This window comes from Lygodium microphyllum, chromosome 20 (genome assembly GCF_053477565.2).
Source record: "Lygodium microphyllum isolate KBCC chromosome 20, Lygodium_microphyllum_v1.1.10, whole genome shotgun sequence".
Classification (NCBI taxonomy): Eukaryota; Viridiplantae; Streptophyta; class Polypodiopsida; order Schizaeales; family Lygodiaceae; genus Lygodium; species Lygodium microphyllum.
Window position 1 is genome coordinate 17,972,712 of NC_141154.1, and position 14,416 is coordinate 17,987,127.

The 14,416-nt window shown below is 41.9% G+C and overlaps 1 protein-coding gene across 3 annotated transcripts in view; it reads left to right on the forward strand.

Annotated features, from left to right (window-relative positions):
• Nucleotides 1-11,795, forward strand: part of LOC148018707 (retrovirus-related Pol polyprotein from transposon TNT 1-94) — a 46,587-nt gene extending 34,792 nt beyond the window's left edge. For 2 of the 3 annotated variants that reach the window (XM_087701083.1, XM_087701082.1), the window contains exons 4-5: nt 9,129-9,214; nt 9,351-11,253. In XM_087701083.1, the coding sequence (XP_087557209.1) occupies nt 9,129-9,214; nt 9,351-9,430 (166 nt within the window). In that variant the 3' untranslated portion in view covers nt 9,431-11,253. The other variant, XM_087701081.1, reaches the window with a different exon arrangement.
• Nucleotides 11,796-14,416: the final 2,621 nt, after the last annotated feature.

Consider the following 14,416-nt stretch of genomic DNA (forward strand, 5'->3'; position numbering starts at 1 on the left):
TGGATGCACTTTCTTCACTTGGAAGAGTTGATGTGAAAAACTCAAAGCTTGACTTTTGTGATGATAGTGTCTTTGGAAAACATGTAAAGAGTTCATACTCTCATGGAGCCTCTAGGAAGGTATGTATCTTGGATTTAGTCCATTCCGATGTATGTACCATGCCAATAAAAACTCATAGTGGTTTCAATTATTTTGTGTCTTTTATTGATGACCACTCTAGAAAGCTATGGGTTTATTTGCTTAAGCAGAAAAGTGAGACATTAGATGCTTTTAAAAGGTTTTATGCATTTGTTAGTACTCAAAAGGGCTTAAAACTGAAATGCATAAGAACAGATAATGGGGGAGAGTACGTATCTAAACAATTTAATAGTTTTTGTGATGAAAATGGGATTAAACAAGAGCTTACAGCCCCTTATAATCCGTTATCTAATGGTGTGGCTGAGCGAATGAATCGCACTTTATGTGAGAAGATTCGGTGCATGCTGTCCACAACTAATCTCCCGCAATTGTTTTGGGGAGAGACACTTAAAACCGTGGTGCATATTTGCAACCGATCTCCACATCGTGCACTTGATAGTGGCATCCTTGAAGAGGTTTGGTCTGGCAAACCTGCTTCATATGACCACTTAAGGATCTTTGGCTGCGAATGCTATGTACATGTGCCTGTTGATAGCAGAACCAAATTTGACATGAAATCCCTTAGAGGCATTTTCATGGGTTATGGAGATGATGGTGAAATGGGTTATAGAGTTTGGGTTCCAAGCATGAAAAAGGTGCTACGCAGCTGAGATGTGGTATTTAATGAATCAAAGCTGCTGAAAAATGCCACACCTAGTGATGTAGACAAAAGGAAAGTGAAATTTCAGCATGATCAGCCACTTAAACAGCCATCAGCCACTGAAAATTCAGCTCCATTTGATGCTGGTTATGATATTCAGCGTGTCATTATTGAGCCAGATGCAAATGGGCAGCAAAGGGATGCTGAAAATCAGTTTGGGCAACAAAATCAGCATGCTGAACATCAATTACAGTAGCCTGAAAATTTATTACAGCAACCTGAAAATGCAGTTCAGCAGCCAAATAATGAGGTCATTGACATTCCTTTGGATGTAGATCCATTTCCTGATAACATAGATCATTGGGTGAGAAGGTCTACACATGTCAGGAGACCCATACAGAGGTTTGATCCCTCTTTGGACTGCATTTTACTCATAGATGAGGGTTAACCTCTTACATATAAAGAGGCATTGTCATGTGAGTTAAAGAAAAAGTGGGAGCAAGCTATGCAGGAAGAAATGAAGTCATTGTATCAGAATGATACTTGGGATTTGGTTTCATTGCCCAAAGATAGGAAAGCTATTCCTAACAAGTGGGTCTACAAAATCAAATGTGTGGATGGCAAACCCAAATACAAAGCCAGGCTTGTGGTTAAGGGTTATACTCAGAAAGAGGGGATTGACTTTCAGGAAGTCTTTTCACCTATTGTCAAAATGACCACTCTTCGGGTATTGTTTGCTATTGTTGCATCTATGGATCTTAAACTTGATCAGATGGATGTTAGAACTGCATTCTTGCATGGTGATTTAGAAGAAGAGCTGTATATGAAACAGCCAGAGGGCTTTTTTCTGCTAGGAAAGGAGCATTTGGTGTGCAAGCTTAAGAGAAGCTTGTATGGTTTAAAACATGCTCCTAGACAGTGGTATAAGAAGTTTGATGCCTTCATGCTCTCACATGGGTTTAAAAGAAGCAATGCAGATCATTGCTTATACACAAAGAAGGTTGATGATGGAAGCCTTATTATCCTTGTGCTTTATGTGGATGATATGCTTATTGTTGTTAAGCATAAGAGCCAGGTTAATGCATTGAAAAGACAGCTGAATTCAGCCTTTTCCATGAAGGACTTGGGTGCAGCTGAACATATTTTGGGCATACGTGTGACGAGAGTAGAACCTCTTATTTCTCTCACAAGAAAAGTATATCAACAAAGTGCTTAATCGTTTCTCTATGACAGATGCTAAGTCACTTGGTGTTCCATTACCACCATACCTTGAGCTTAGCAAAGCTGATTGCCCAAAAGATGACATGGCAGCCAACTCTATGAAGGGTGTTCCTTATGCTTCAGCTTGTGGATCACTCATGTATGCTATGGTTACCACTAGACCTGACATTGCTCATGCAGTGGGAATTGTGAGCAGGTTTATGTCGAACCCTGGCAAAGCACATTGGGAGGCAGTGAAATGCATCTTTCGATACCTTAAGGGCACACAAAGAAAATGTATTTGCTATGGAAAGGGTACATTAGATCTGCAGGGATATTGTGACGCAGACATGGCAGATGACTTGGATACTCGCAAGTCTACTAGTGGGTATATATTTACCTTGACTGGTGGGGCAGTTTCTTGGTGCTCTAGATTGCAAAAGATAGTAGCACTTTCTATCACTGAGGCTGAATATATTTCAGCCACTGAAGCTTCGAAAGAAGCTGTTTGGGTTGGTCTCTTGGTCAAGGATTTTGGGCTGCCCACCAAAACACCTGTACTTGGATGTGATAGCCAGAGTGCTATATGTCTGGCTAAGAATGCCATGTTTCATGCACGTACCAAACATATTGATGTACGATACCACTTTATCAGACAAGTTTTGGATGATGGTCTAGTCACACTGACTAAGATCAAAACACAAGATAACCCTGCAGATGCTCTCACAAAAAATCTTGCAAAGGCTCAGCATGAGCATTGCATTCGACTAGTGGGAGTTGGTTAAAGGTTTACTCATGACCTTTAAGTGGGAGGTTGTTGGGTGTAAAGGCCCTTCGCTACACTTCCCGTGTATATATTTTACTTATACATGTGACCCCACTCTTGCGGATGTAAATGTACCATACCCTAAAACATAAATACATTCTTTCATTCTTTGTGTGTGCCACATTGGTACACACCCAACTCAAGTCTCTACTCTCTCTGCACTCTCTACTGCTGAACACACTCCATTCTCGTTGCGCACACCACTCAGGCATTTTCGCTTTCCTTCAGCTTCTGCATAATATGACTGTGGGACTGCTGTAAACAGTCCTGGGAATGTAGAGATCAGACCCAAATCCGATGCCAATGATTAAGGAGGCTTCAACACATGTTAGAGACCATAGCCAAGTGCATTGCCAAGCCCAAAGAAGCGTGCCATAGCCATCACTAAGGAGTAGGTGTGTTGTTGTGTTATGCTGTCCAAGAATCAGCCAAAAATGGCGCAAATTTGCTGATGTGTTCTTCTGCTATTGTACATCCACGTGGCCTCAATGGCAATGATTAGAGGCTCAAGGGGATGCCCAAGGAGGCACACAACCAGTCTCAAGTGCCCAAATGCAAGGGGGAACAAGATACAAGCTTGAAGGGTTTGAGCTATGGCTGTCCTGATTGACTGCAACCTGAGAATTGAATAAAAGCACTGAAAGAACACTTTAATACCTCTATAGCAATGCTTTGAGGGTGGCTCAATAGGCTGGGAAGGTGTTGGGAAAGCCGAGGAGTGATGGGAGCTCGGGAAGGTCGGCTATGGTTGCCGAGAAGGAGACCCACTGCTGTAGGTATTTGAATAGAAGCCGAGAATACCACGAACCAAGCTTGGGAAGTCGGGAAGCCAAGCTCTGATACCAGTTGAAAGGTGAGAAGGATCGAAGCTTGCTTGGAAGTGAGCTATGGCGGAGAGCAAGGGCAAGAAGAGAGAGAGGCACAAATGGGAACTCCAACAGTCACAATGTGTGACCGAGCCTTCTTTTATTCAAACTGTCACTAAAAGAATAAAGAATAAAGTGACAATGACGGGCCCTCGCCACCTGCAGTGTGCAGTGGCGGGTACTGTCAGTGCAGTAATATACGGGCGGCTAGACAGAGGCACCTTTACCCCCAACAATCTCTTATGCCATAACTCCAAGTGATTGTAAATTTTTGCAATTGCAAGAAACTTGCCATTCAAGTCTTTACCGTGCAAACAATACAAAGTGCCATTCTTGGTTCCTTTTGCAATCAGCATGGAATCCTTTTTCACTTTAGACAAACCACCACCAAACAGTGTAGTGTAATCATGCAAGTCAAGCTGATCAACAGATAGTAAACTCTTTTTAATGCCAGGCACATATTTGACATTTTTTAACACAACCTCTTGCCCATTGTCTAAAGACAAGTGTACAGTGCCAATCCCATCAATGTTGCAAGCATGGTTATTTCCAAGATACACCTTTCCATAATTTCTTGCATTGAACATAGCAAAACACCCCAAGCAAGGAGTTACATGGAAACAAGCACCAGAGTCTACAATCCAAGTCTGAGTGACACCATCATCCACTAACAAAAATGCATCAATCACATCAACCTTGATAATTTGCATATCCTGCATGTGACATGTAAGGGCATCATAATCAATTGCACATAATACATCAGCCTCTGTATTTGAAAGCTTCTCTATGACCACACTAGAGGCCACATTGGCCTTTTCCTTGCCTTTGGCTGTCTCAGATGCATCTGTCTTATCCTCCTCCTTTTTGTCTCCTGCATTCTTCTTTCTCTCTTGTTCCTTCTTGTAATACGTGCAATCAAGTTTCTTGTGGCCCTTCCGACCACAATGATAGCAAGTAATGTCACTCTTTTCCTTTCCTTTGCGTTTGCTTCTGTTTTTTTGTCCTGCATTTGCATTTTTCTTTTTAGCCTTGCCTCATACATTATAAGCTGAATTGCTGCCTTCTCCACTAGATATACGTCTAATTTTTTCATTCAAGATTGAACCCCTCACCCCATCATATGAGAGATTGGGATTATTGCTAAGAGAAACCACCAAGGTCTCCCAAGAGTCAGGTGGTGTCATGATAAAAAAGATCGCCCTCAAGTTATCATCAAAGTCCAAATTTGCATCCTTGAGCTGATTTAAAATGCATGTAAATGCACTCAAGTGCTCAGCTACAAGCTTTGACTCATCCAGTCGCATATTCACCAACTTGCACTGATTAACAGGTGTGGTGATCTCATAGGTAGTTTTCAGCTTCTCCCATATTGCATAGCTTGTATCTAAACCCTTAATGTCTGTCGAGATGTCATTAGTGACACCCATCTTAATGTAAGCCACAATTGTTTTATTTACTCTGGCCCAAATTGCATCAGACATTAGTGCGGGCATATGGTCTTTCCAAAGGTCAAAGCCATGACCATTAAACCGTTTGATTTCCATTAAACTCTTGATATCTGAACTAGAAGAAGTTGCAGCCAGTGCCCTTGAACTGCAAAAGCACAAGCTGAACCAGCAGACACTGCCGTTCTTCCTCAACCAGAAATAAATCTTTGTTGTTTATACATGAACCAACCACCACATGGGCAAAAATGCAGAAATTTACCAAATTCTGCACAAAGCCCCAAAATTTCAGGTCCAAAAGTGCATAAATGTTAGCCAATTTGACCCAGTTGAGCAAAAATTTACCAATACATGAAAAGCCCCAAATTTTTGGGGTCCAATGTCAAGAAATTTTACTCAAAAGAGTAAAATTTTGACAAATTTGACAAAATCCCCAATTTAATTGAGGTCACCATATGCAATGTTTGCAATTTTTGAAGTGAGCGATGCGTAGTGGTGATGCAATGTCCGACGATGGAAATGTCAGGTAGAGAGCAAAACGTGAGCAAGAGTAGCAAGCGAGTGAGAGTCGGAGATAGAGATGCACGATGTTCTTGGGTACAATAACTAGTGTATCTCTTTAGGTTTTAGATAGATATATATGAAAGTACAAACATGCACATTTTGCTATCCAAAAGGTATTTCTTTCCGGAATACAACCCTACGGACTTTATTTGTTCTTTCGGGTTGTTTGTGCTCTCTTCTTGAGTTGACGTACATGCTATACATGCTGAAGTGTGAAGACAGAACCATACTGAAATTGCAACTGCACACTATTAATACTTGCAATGTCATATGCATAGTTGTCCCCAAGATGGACAACACCATGTCGACCCCTTGTATAGTCAGAAAACCACTCGTGATGAGGGGTGACATGAAAGGAAGCACCTGAATCTAGAATCCAAGTATGCATGTCATCATCCATATCTGCAAGTAAAGCATGTGTACTAAAGTGTGAAGAGACAAAGAGTACGTCATTCCCACTGTCACTATCATGAGTGACTACATTCACCTCTTCAATTTTGACATTGTTGTTCTTAGGTTAACTCTCTTTTTTCTCTTCCTTGCTATCATCTATCTTTTTACCCTTTCCTTTCTCTTTTTTCCATTTGTAGCAGTCACGTTTAAAGTGACCTTTCGTGCCACAATGATAGCATTTAACATCCTTGCCACGTGATCTACTGCGTCCCTTGCTATCAGATTTGCCTTTCCGCTGTGATCTACCCGTAGTAGGCAAAGCATTGGAAGACTTACTGGATGCATTGTTCTACCAATTCATTTCTTCCATGAGTCGAGCACTCTCTACATCAGCATACAAAAGAATCGCATGAGAATTGCTCATAGTAGTCCTGAATGCATCCCAACTCTCTGGTAGAGTGCGAAGCAAGAACGTAGCCTTAAATTCTTCATCAATCAAGAACTTCAAGGCAACCGACTAGTTGAAAATGGAGTTAAGCTTAGCTTATTTAATTCATCCCAGTCTTCCTGTTCCATATCTGCGGGCTTTGCCCCTTTGGTCTTAATTGGCTTTGCCTGCTTCTTCTGCAACAGGATATTACAGCACTGTTTTTGCCGGACTGCAAAGTTATGTGCTCGTTCAAGCTTCTTAATGTGCATGAGACGACAGGTGTCATTGCTTCCAGCCATGATTTTCAGCCCAAATGTGACAAAAAATTATGCAAATGTGGGCCCAAACTGTCACACAAGTGACCAAGGTACAAACAAGTACCACCCAACAATAAATAACCACGTAAAAGCAGAAATTTCAGATCTGCAAATAAATTTTCAGAAGCACTAAGCCTTGTGCTACAGCACTCCACAATTGATTACAGCTGTTCCAAGGACAAATACATCACATTACATGAGAAGTCCCAAATTTTAGCCGCAATTTCTGTTGTTCATGCACCCACAGGCACAAAATTTGACACACATGGTCAAAAGCCCCAAAATTTTTGTGCTCAAAGCATCAACCATACAGCTGTACTATCTCTAACATGCATAGAATAGACCAATTTTGCCAAAACAGAGCAATTTCAACGAAACCCCCAAATTTTTCCAATTGCTAAGTGTCCAAATTGCATGGAATTAAAGCCGCATGTACATGAAATGACCAAATGGTGCACAAATTTCGCCCAAATAGCTAAAGCCCCCAATTGCACGGGGTCCAATGTGCATCAATGTCGAGAAATTGGGTAAAATTCAGCCCAATTCTTGCTGGTACATGAAAAACCCCAAAAGTCGGAGCCAAAATGTCAAATTCCTACAATTTCTAAGACAAATATCACTCTTGTGTCTTGCTCGCATCAAATCTGGACAAATCCCTAAATTTTTGGCACAAATCTGCCCAAAATTCTGAACTGTGCTTACACGCATGAACGCCCGCCAAGAGTAAGTGATGGCTGAAAGGATTAAGGGGAAGATTTGATTTTTTTTAGCAAAGGAAAAAAAAAAACCTTTGTATGACCTGACGTGGGTCTGTTGACCCGTCAGGTTCGTGACAAACCGCTGAAGCCCACCCCTCCAGTCGCACGCCCGTCCGCTTGATCACATCGACCTGCTCGTGACCTGCATCTGACCAGGAAATGACGTTTTTGACCTACGCCTGACAGCTCGAGTTGTCGCTTGATTGAAACGTGAAAAAACAATGACGAGCTGACCTGCATAGACTCCGAGAAGTGCAAATACCTTAGCCGTAGCTCTGATACCAGTTTGAAGTGAGCGATGTGCAGTGGCGATGCAATGTCCAGCGGTGGAAATGTCAGGTAGAGAGCAAAACATGAGCAAGAGTAGCGAGCGAGTGAGAGTCAGAGAGAGAGATGCACGATGTTCTTAGGTACAATAACTAGTGTACCTCTTTAGGTTTTAGATAGATATATATGAAAGTATAAATGTGCTAAGGGTGTGTTCACACCGGTGCACATATAAAAGGCATGATGGCCCTTTATTCCCAACAATTTCTGACTTGAATGTTGGTGCTAGGCATGGACGAGATCACATTAGTGCTTCCAGTGTGTGAACCCCGGTTAAAGGAAGGAATTTCAAAGGAGATCTTAAAGAACATAAGATTTTTTTTTGATAAAAATCAGGGAATGATGGGGTTCGTTGACTTGTTAGGCGGCAGGTCATGTGACGGGACTGGCGGTGCTTGTTCTGTTGCGTGGCGCCCATCAGCTGCCCGCTTTGTCAGCCCCACGCTGTGCCGTGTCGTCTGGTGCACTACCGTCCCGCACAGCGCACGCCCATTGGTCGTTGCGCTAGCCTGGTCGCCCGTCAACGGGTCCATGCCTAGTTTGCTCCGCTGGACTGTTCTCCTGCCACTGCCCCATTGTTCAGCTGGTCGCTCAACTTGCACGCTTGGATTGCAGCTCGCCTATAGCCTGTTGCCCGACTCGTTGGTTGCTAGAAACTCCAGCTGTCTGCTGGTCATCAGCTCTGTCAGCTGATCCCATTAGATCTCGGGAAGTGTGCACTCTGTGCGCTGATACCGGTTGTTGGATCTTAAGTGGAGATGTGCAGCAATTCGAGGAGCAGTGAGCATGAGAGTGTGATGGCAAGAGTCAGAGAGGAAGAGTGAAAGTACAATTAGATTTGAGTGTACCAACAATGTGTTGGTACGCAAAGAATAAAATGTATTTATACTTAGGGTGCATTCGCATGTATAGCTAAATAATGTGCGTGTACTTTACACGGAGGTCAAACGGGCCTTTATCCCAACAAAGCGTGCTTTAGCTCAACAAATGGCTCTTGAAACAACTTTCCACATGTGCTTTTGCACAAACCAAGCTTTCATCAAAACACTCCAGGGGAGGTAGGCAAGTCTCTTAAGGTCATCACCAATAGAACAATAGGGAGGTGCCCTTTAGAGTTTGATGGACACATTGGAGCTTTGATTGTTCTCTATCATTTAGTTTATGTGCATTTCTTTTTGAATGAGTGCCAGGTGTGCTCACACTAAGCATTGGACAATATTTCAGCTTTTCCAGGGGTCAAGCAGCCTGGATATTTGCGATCAAATCAAGGCAGCTTGTTTTCCAGCTTGCATCAACATTTTTTGCTCTAGGTAGGTTGGCTGGCCAGTTTATGATTGGCTGACTGCATTATTTTATGCCTCTGTTTGTTGGTCGGCCAGTTTTGGCCATTCTTGGCTATTTATAGCCAGCCACACAGTTGGGGCAGATCATTCTTTTGTCTTGCAGGTTGCAGACTCCAACTCCAACCTATCTTCTCTTCCTCCAGTGCTGCCATTGTCATCATCTTGATCCAGTGCCCTCGTTGACGCTTTGGGCTGCGTGCAAGGATTGATCAGTCCATTTTATTCAGCATTCATTTCAGATTCAATGCAAATTTATCTTATCTTCTTGTTGTTTGTCTGAAGTTGTGCTTGGGAAAGAGAATATCCTATGACTTGGCCAAGATTGTGGTCACCTCATACTCCTTGTGGCTTGGATTGCTTGGAGATGCTCTTCATATAGGACAACATGCAAGGTGTGAAAATTAGTGGTTTCTATTACACACTCTTCTACAAGAAACTCTTGTGTGAGCTATGAGCTAAACATACATGGGAGGGAATTCTGCTTCAAAGAGAGGGAGTAGCAGAATAATGGGTAAGAACGAGGAAAAGAGGGAAGATGATAGGAGATGATGACAGTGGGTAAGGACATAGTTGCCAAGCGTTTCAAAAACGGGAGGTATGAAACGGGTTCCAAAGGTTTTGTACGAGCTTCCTTTAAAAAAGTAAGAAACGGGTTCCGTACGAAATGAAAATTATTGAAATTTAATTTACATATAGAATAAAAACTTCAAGCCCCATGGGCCACAACAAAACACATATTGAGCATGATTTAGCATTGTATAGAAAATCTAAGTGAACAATCAATAGACGAACAATTTACATACATAGTACATGTATGCCACTGTTCATCATCCAATTTTCATGAACATAAAACAATAATACCATAGTTAAAAAATTGCTCAAACATACAAACTACAATCATTCAAAATAGCAATAAGAATTCATGTCCCTATAGGACATCAAAATGAATCCATGGATCGTGTGACATGTTACATAAAATATGAAAGTTGCTACTAAATGTGTTCAAACTTCAAATCCATTTCCACTGTCTCGTAGGCCATCTTGTAATAGGCTAAAAAGGACAATTTGATCAGACATGCAAAATTGGGCTGACTGCAATCTTCAAGGACAAATTTTCAATTCAGCTGTTTCCTGCATTTCAGAAACGCTTGGACATTTCTAATGTTTCCTATCTGTAGGAAATGAGTTTCCTGGCAACTATGGGTAAGGAGGGTGGGAGACAGTGGGGAAAGCTGGAGAGAAGGCAAGCAAAACAGGATAGAAAATGACAGGGAGGAAGGGGTCATGGATGGCAGGCAGAAAAGAAGGGTGGCAGGTGGTGAAGGGGCGGGCTGACCAGCAGGACTGGTGGCAGCAGACGTTAGTGACCACCAGCAGGCCAGTTGGCTGAAGTTGAGGGACTCCTGAGAGCTGAGGGGTGGTGGTGGAAGATCATGGTGAGGCTGACGGGCAAGGTGACCAGCTGGTGGTGGCTGATAAGTTCTGTGGGGAGGGAGGCTTCACACTTCACACTTCATGTTTCATGCTTTTGCTATTCCTTGTTCACACTTGGAAGTTCTAGCATGCTCTGTCTGGCTATGGTTTCGTGACCGGTTATTTTATAACAACCAATTCAATCACAAAAAGAAAAAAAAAGTAAATAGAGGCAAATGGACACACACCAGGGTGAGAACAGGCCACTCCCATCACGAGAATTTCTATTGATCCTTGGGTGTCTCAAGGCAAGAAGTTTGCCTCAGCGTTGCCTTGGAAAACTTGCCTGGTAAATTTGTTGTCAGGATAAATCCAATTTAGAATTGGTCCTGCTGTGTTTCAGGTGATGGCACTATGAGCTGGTGTTCTCCAATCAGTATGATATGCTTCTCAATCTTCTTTTGTTAAGTGGAAAGGAATCTTTGACCTATTTGTAAAACTGTTAGAGATAAATTGGTGTTGTCTTTAATGCAAGATGTTTTACATTTGTATTAGAGGACACTTTGATAAACATTTCTCATGTTCAAATGTAATGCGCATAGGTAAATAAAGCTGCAGATATGATGGCTCAAGTGCTACAAGATCCTCCTTCCTTGCATTCACTGCAAGTCCAGTTGAAATCTTTAAGTGTAGAAGCAGACATGGGATGGTGGTGGTGGCTTGACAGCATGAAATCTCAGCTGCAGTGGCCAAAGCTTTCAGTTCTCAGTAACCAGCGGTTGTCTGCTAAGAAGCAGGTCATGGCATATAACTATGAGTTGGTGGATAGCAGTGAAGTCATTGTTAGACCTGTGCTGACTTGATATACCTCAAGGTTCAAATATGGCTAGGCTCTTCAACTTGCATCAATAGGTTGAATGTTGTATCGATAAATGCGTTCTTATGGTTCGGGATCTTTATTTCTGTCTGGTGGATTCATTGAGGACTGATGAGATCATGGTGTACATGCAAAGAACTCTTAAAGCTTGAATCATTCAAGGTGAGACACCCATGTGTGCCTTGTAGCTTTCAGCATCTCTTTGTAAAACAGCAACCTGGCGGTAATTTTTAAGCCTCATTTATTTAAAGTTGTCAATCTTGAGCTTTATACTGTATAAGGTCCATGATTCTTAAAATTTGTGACAACCATGTCATGAATGGTGTAGATTGTGTATATCTGAGTGCTTGTGTTTGGAAAAGTGCTATTTAACAGACATAGCTGGGTGTTTGCACGGAGTGGATGGGTTGAGAGACTATACAACACACACCATGAAATACAAACAGGAAAAGTGGCAGAGAAGAGGGGGTTTTAACAGTTGAATACTCTCATTACATGTGGCCGATTTTACTTTTACTTTTTAAGAAATAGTTAAAAAAAAGCATCCCATAAACGTCCTCACAAGAAAACTTATGCTGCCCTATCTTACATTGAAGAGGATTTCTAACGTCAATTGCTTGTCCCTTGTGTTTGAATTATACAACTAAAACAATGTTTGATTTGTTAGCTTGCCTATTTTAGGGTTATTCTGTCATCTCTTGGTTGTGAGCTTTTGTCAGAGTTTGACAAAGATATGGGAGCTTTGCCATTTTAGTGTGCATTTCCTTTGTGTCGGGCACATTTCTTATGTTTGTCAGCTGGTATTCACCCCTTGCCAATGTTTGCTTGCCTTTGGACTGTCCATAATGCCAGTTGGTATTCACCCCTTGCTAGTGCTTGCTTGCCTTTGGACTGCCTATGTTTGTCAGTTGCTATTCACCTGCCATTAGTGCTTGCCTACCTGCCTTTGGTTTGCCCACAATGCCATGCCATCATTTTTCCTATCTTTTTGTGCAATTGGATTGCATTTACTGAAATTGCATGCCATTTTAGGTAGGTTGGCCAGATTTAGGGGCTATTATGGTAGGTCAGCTAGTTTTTTGGGAGTTGTAGCTAGACACTCCTTACTTAGCAGACACATTCTTTTGCAGGTTGTCTATTTGTTCCTTTGTCTACGGCATTCTCCTCCGTCTCTGGTGTTGTTGCCATCATCATTCTCAGCTTGGATTTGGTGCCCTCATTGATGCCTTGGGTTGCGTATATGGATTGATAACTCCTCATTGTTGTATTTGGCATTCATCTTTAGTTAAAGCAGATTTCTTCTTTTTGCTTGTTGCTGTCTTTTTCTTCTTCTCTCTGTGTTCATGTCCTTCCGTTGCGCACTCACATGTTATTGTTGCCAAATGAGGGAATACGAAGTTGTTTGAAGTAGAGGTGATGACACTCCCAAATTGTGATTGTTGCCCTTTACATTAGTGATTTGTTGAAACACAACCATCTATGGTCTCAAGCAATAGTCTAAATTAGCAATTTGTTGAAACACAACCATGTGTGGTGCTAGATGGTTGTTTCCATTAATGTTTTTGTGCAAATATAGCCTTTTTTGTGCAGATGGCAGCTTTTCTTCTCTTGTCAAACCATCTACATTGTTTCTCTTGCAAAATTGTAGTTGATTTCACTACTCAAGGGGCTATATCTGCAACAAATGCAAGTTTTTAAGGTCTTTTTCAAGATGTCTTATCATTAGTGTGTAGGCTTTGATGATTAAGAGGATGAGGTCTCTTATCATTCCTCTGAAAGATGGAGATATCATCAATGCAAGTGCTTGTACTTCCTTCTTTGCCAAAGGATGTCCGCTTGGATGGTTCCAACTAGTCATTGTGGTCATGTAAGGTGGATTGTATTCTTGCCACTTTCAACCTTTGGGAGTTTTTTCCATCTTGTACCCCATTGCATTGAGGATCCTATAGTGGGATCAACGATGGATTGTGTTGCCTTATGGAATTGGTTGAATTCTCAAGCTAGATCTTTTCTTTTTATGACCTTAAAAGATCCTGTTCTAGTGCACGTTCATAGATTGAAGATTGGAGTCAAGGTTTGGAAGAGACTAGCATATTTGTACCATCAAAAGACATTTGTTCATTGCCTATCCCTTGAGAAGAAGCTTTGGATACTTAGTGTCGATGATTCTCCTTTCATGAAGGACCACGTCAACAAATTGGAGAACATGAGAGATGAGCTTGCATCTCTTGAACGGACTATATATTTCGAGGCCATGGTTGCCATTCTATTGACTCAGTTGCCATCTCCAAAGTTTGATGTATTCTACACTAGTCTTTTGACTTCGAGGATTGAAGATACACTCTTTTGGAGGACCTTGCCTCGCTAATCTTGGAGCATGAGGAGCGGCTTAGAGATATATGCACGAGTGGATTCGGCTTCATGAAGGCTTTTACATAAGGTTCAAGGGGAGGCAACAAAAAGGGGAAGCCCCGTGCTAAGAAATAGGAGGACAAAAAGGATGATTCCAAGAAGAAGCCTAAATGTCCTCGTTATGGCAAGGTTATTCATCTGTAGGAGACATGTTGGCAGAAATATCTCCATTTGAAGCCCAAGGAGGGATCCAAGGATTTAAAGGCTACATTCACTACTACTTTGTACACTTATTTAAGGTGGAGGATACCACAATCGCTTCTTTTATGGAGAAGCTGTGGCTCGTGGTCGCGTATTTTAGGGTTGTCACTATGTCATCTCTTGGGTTGCTAGCTCTTATAAGAGTCTCGTAGGGATATGGGAGATGTAGCATTTTAGTGTGCATTTCTTTTGTGTTGGGGACATTTCCTATGTTTATCAGTTGCTATTCACTCCTTGCCAGTGCCTGCCTTTGCCTCTAGATTGCC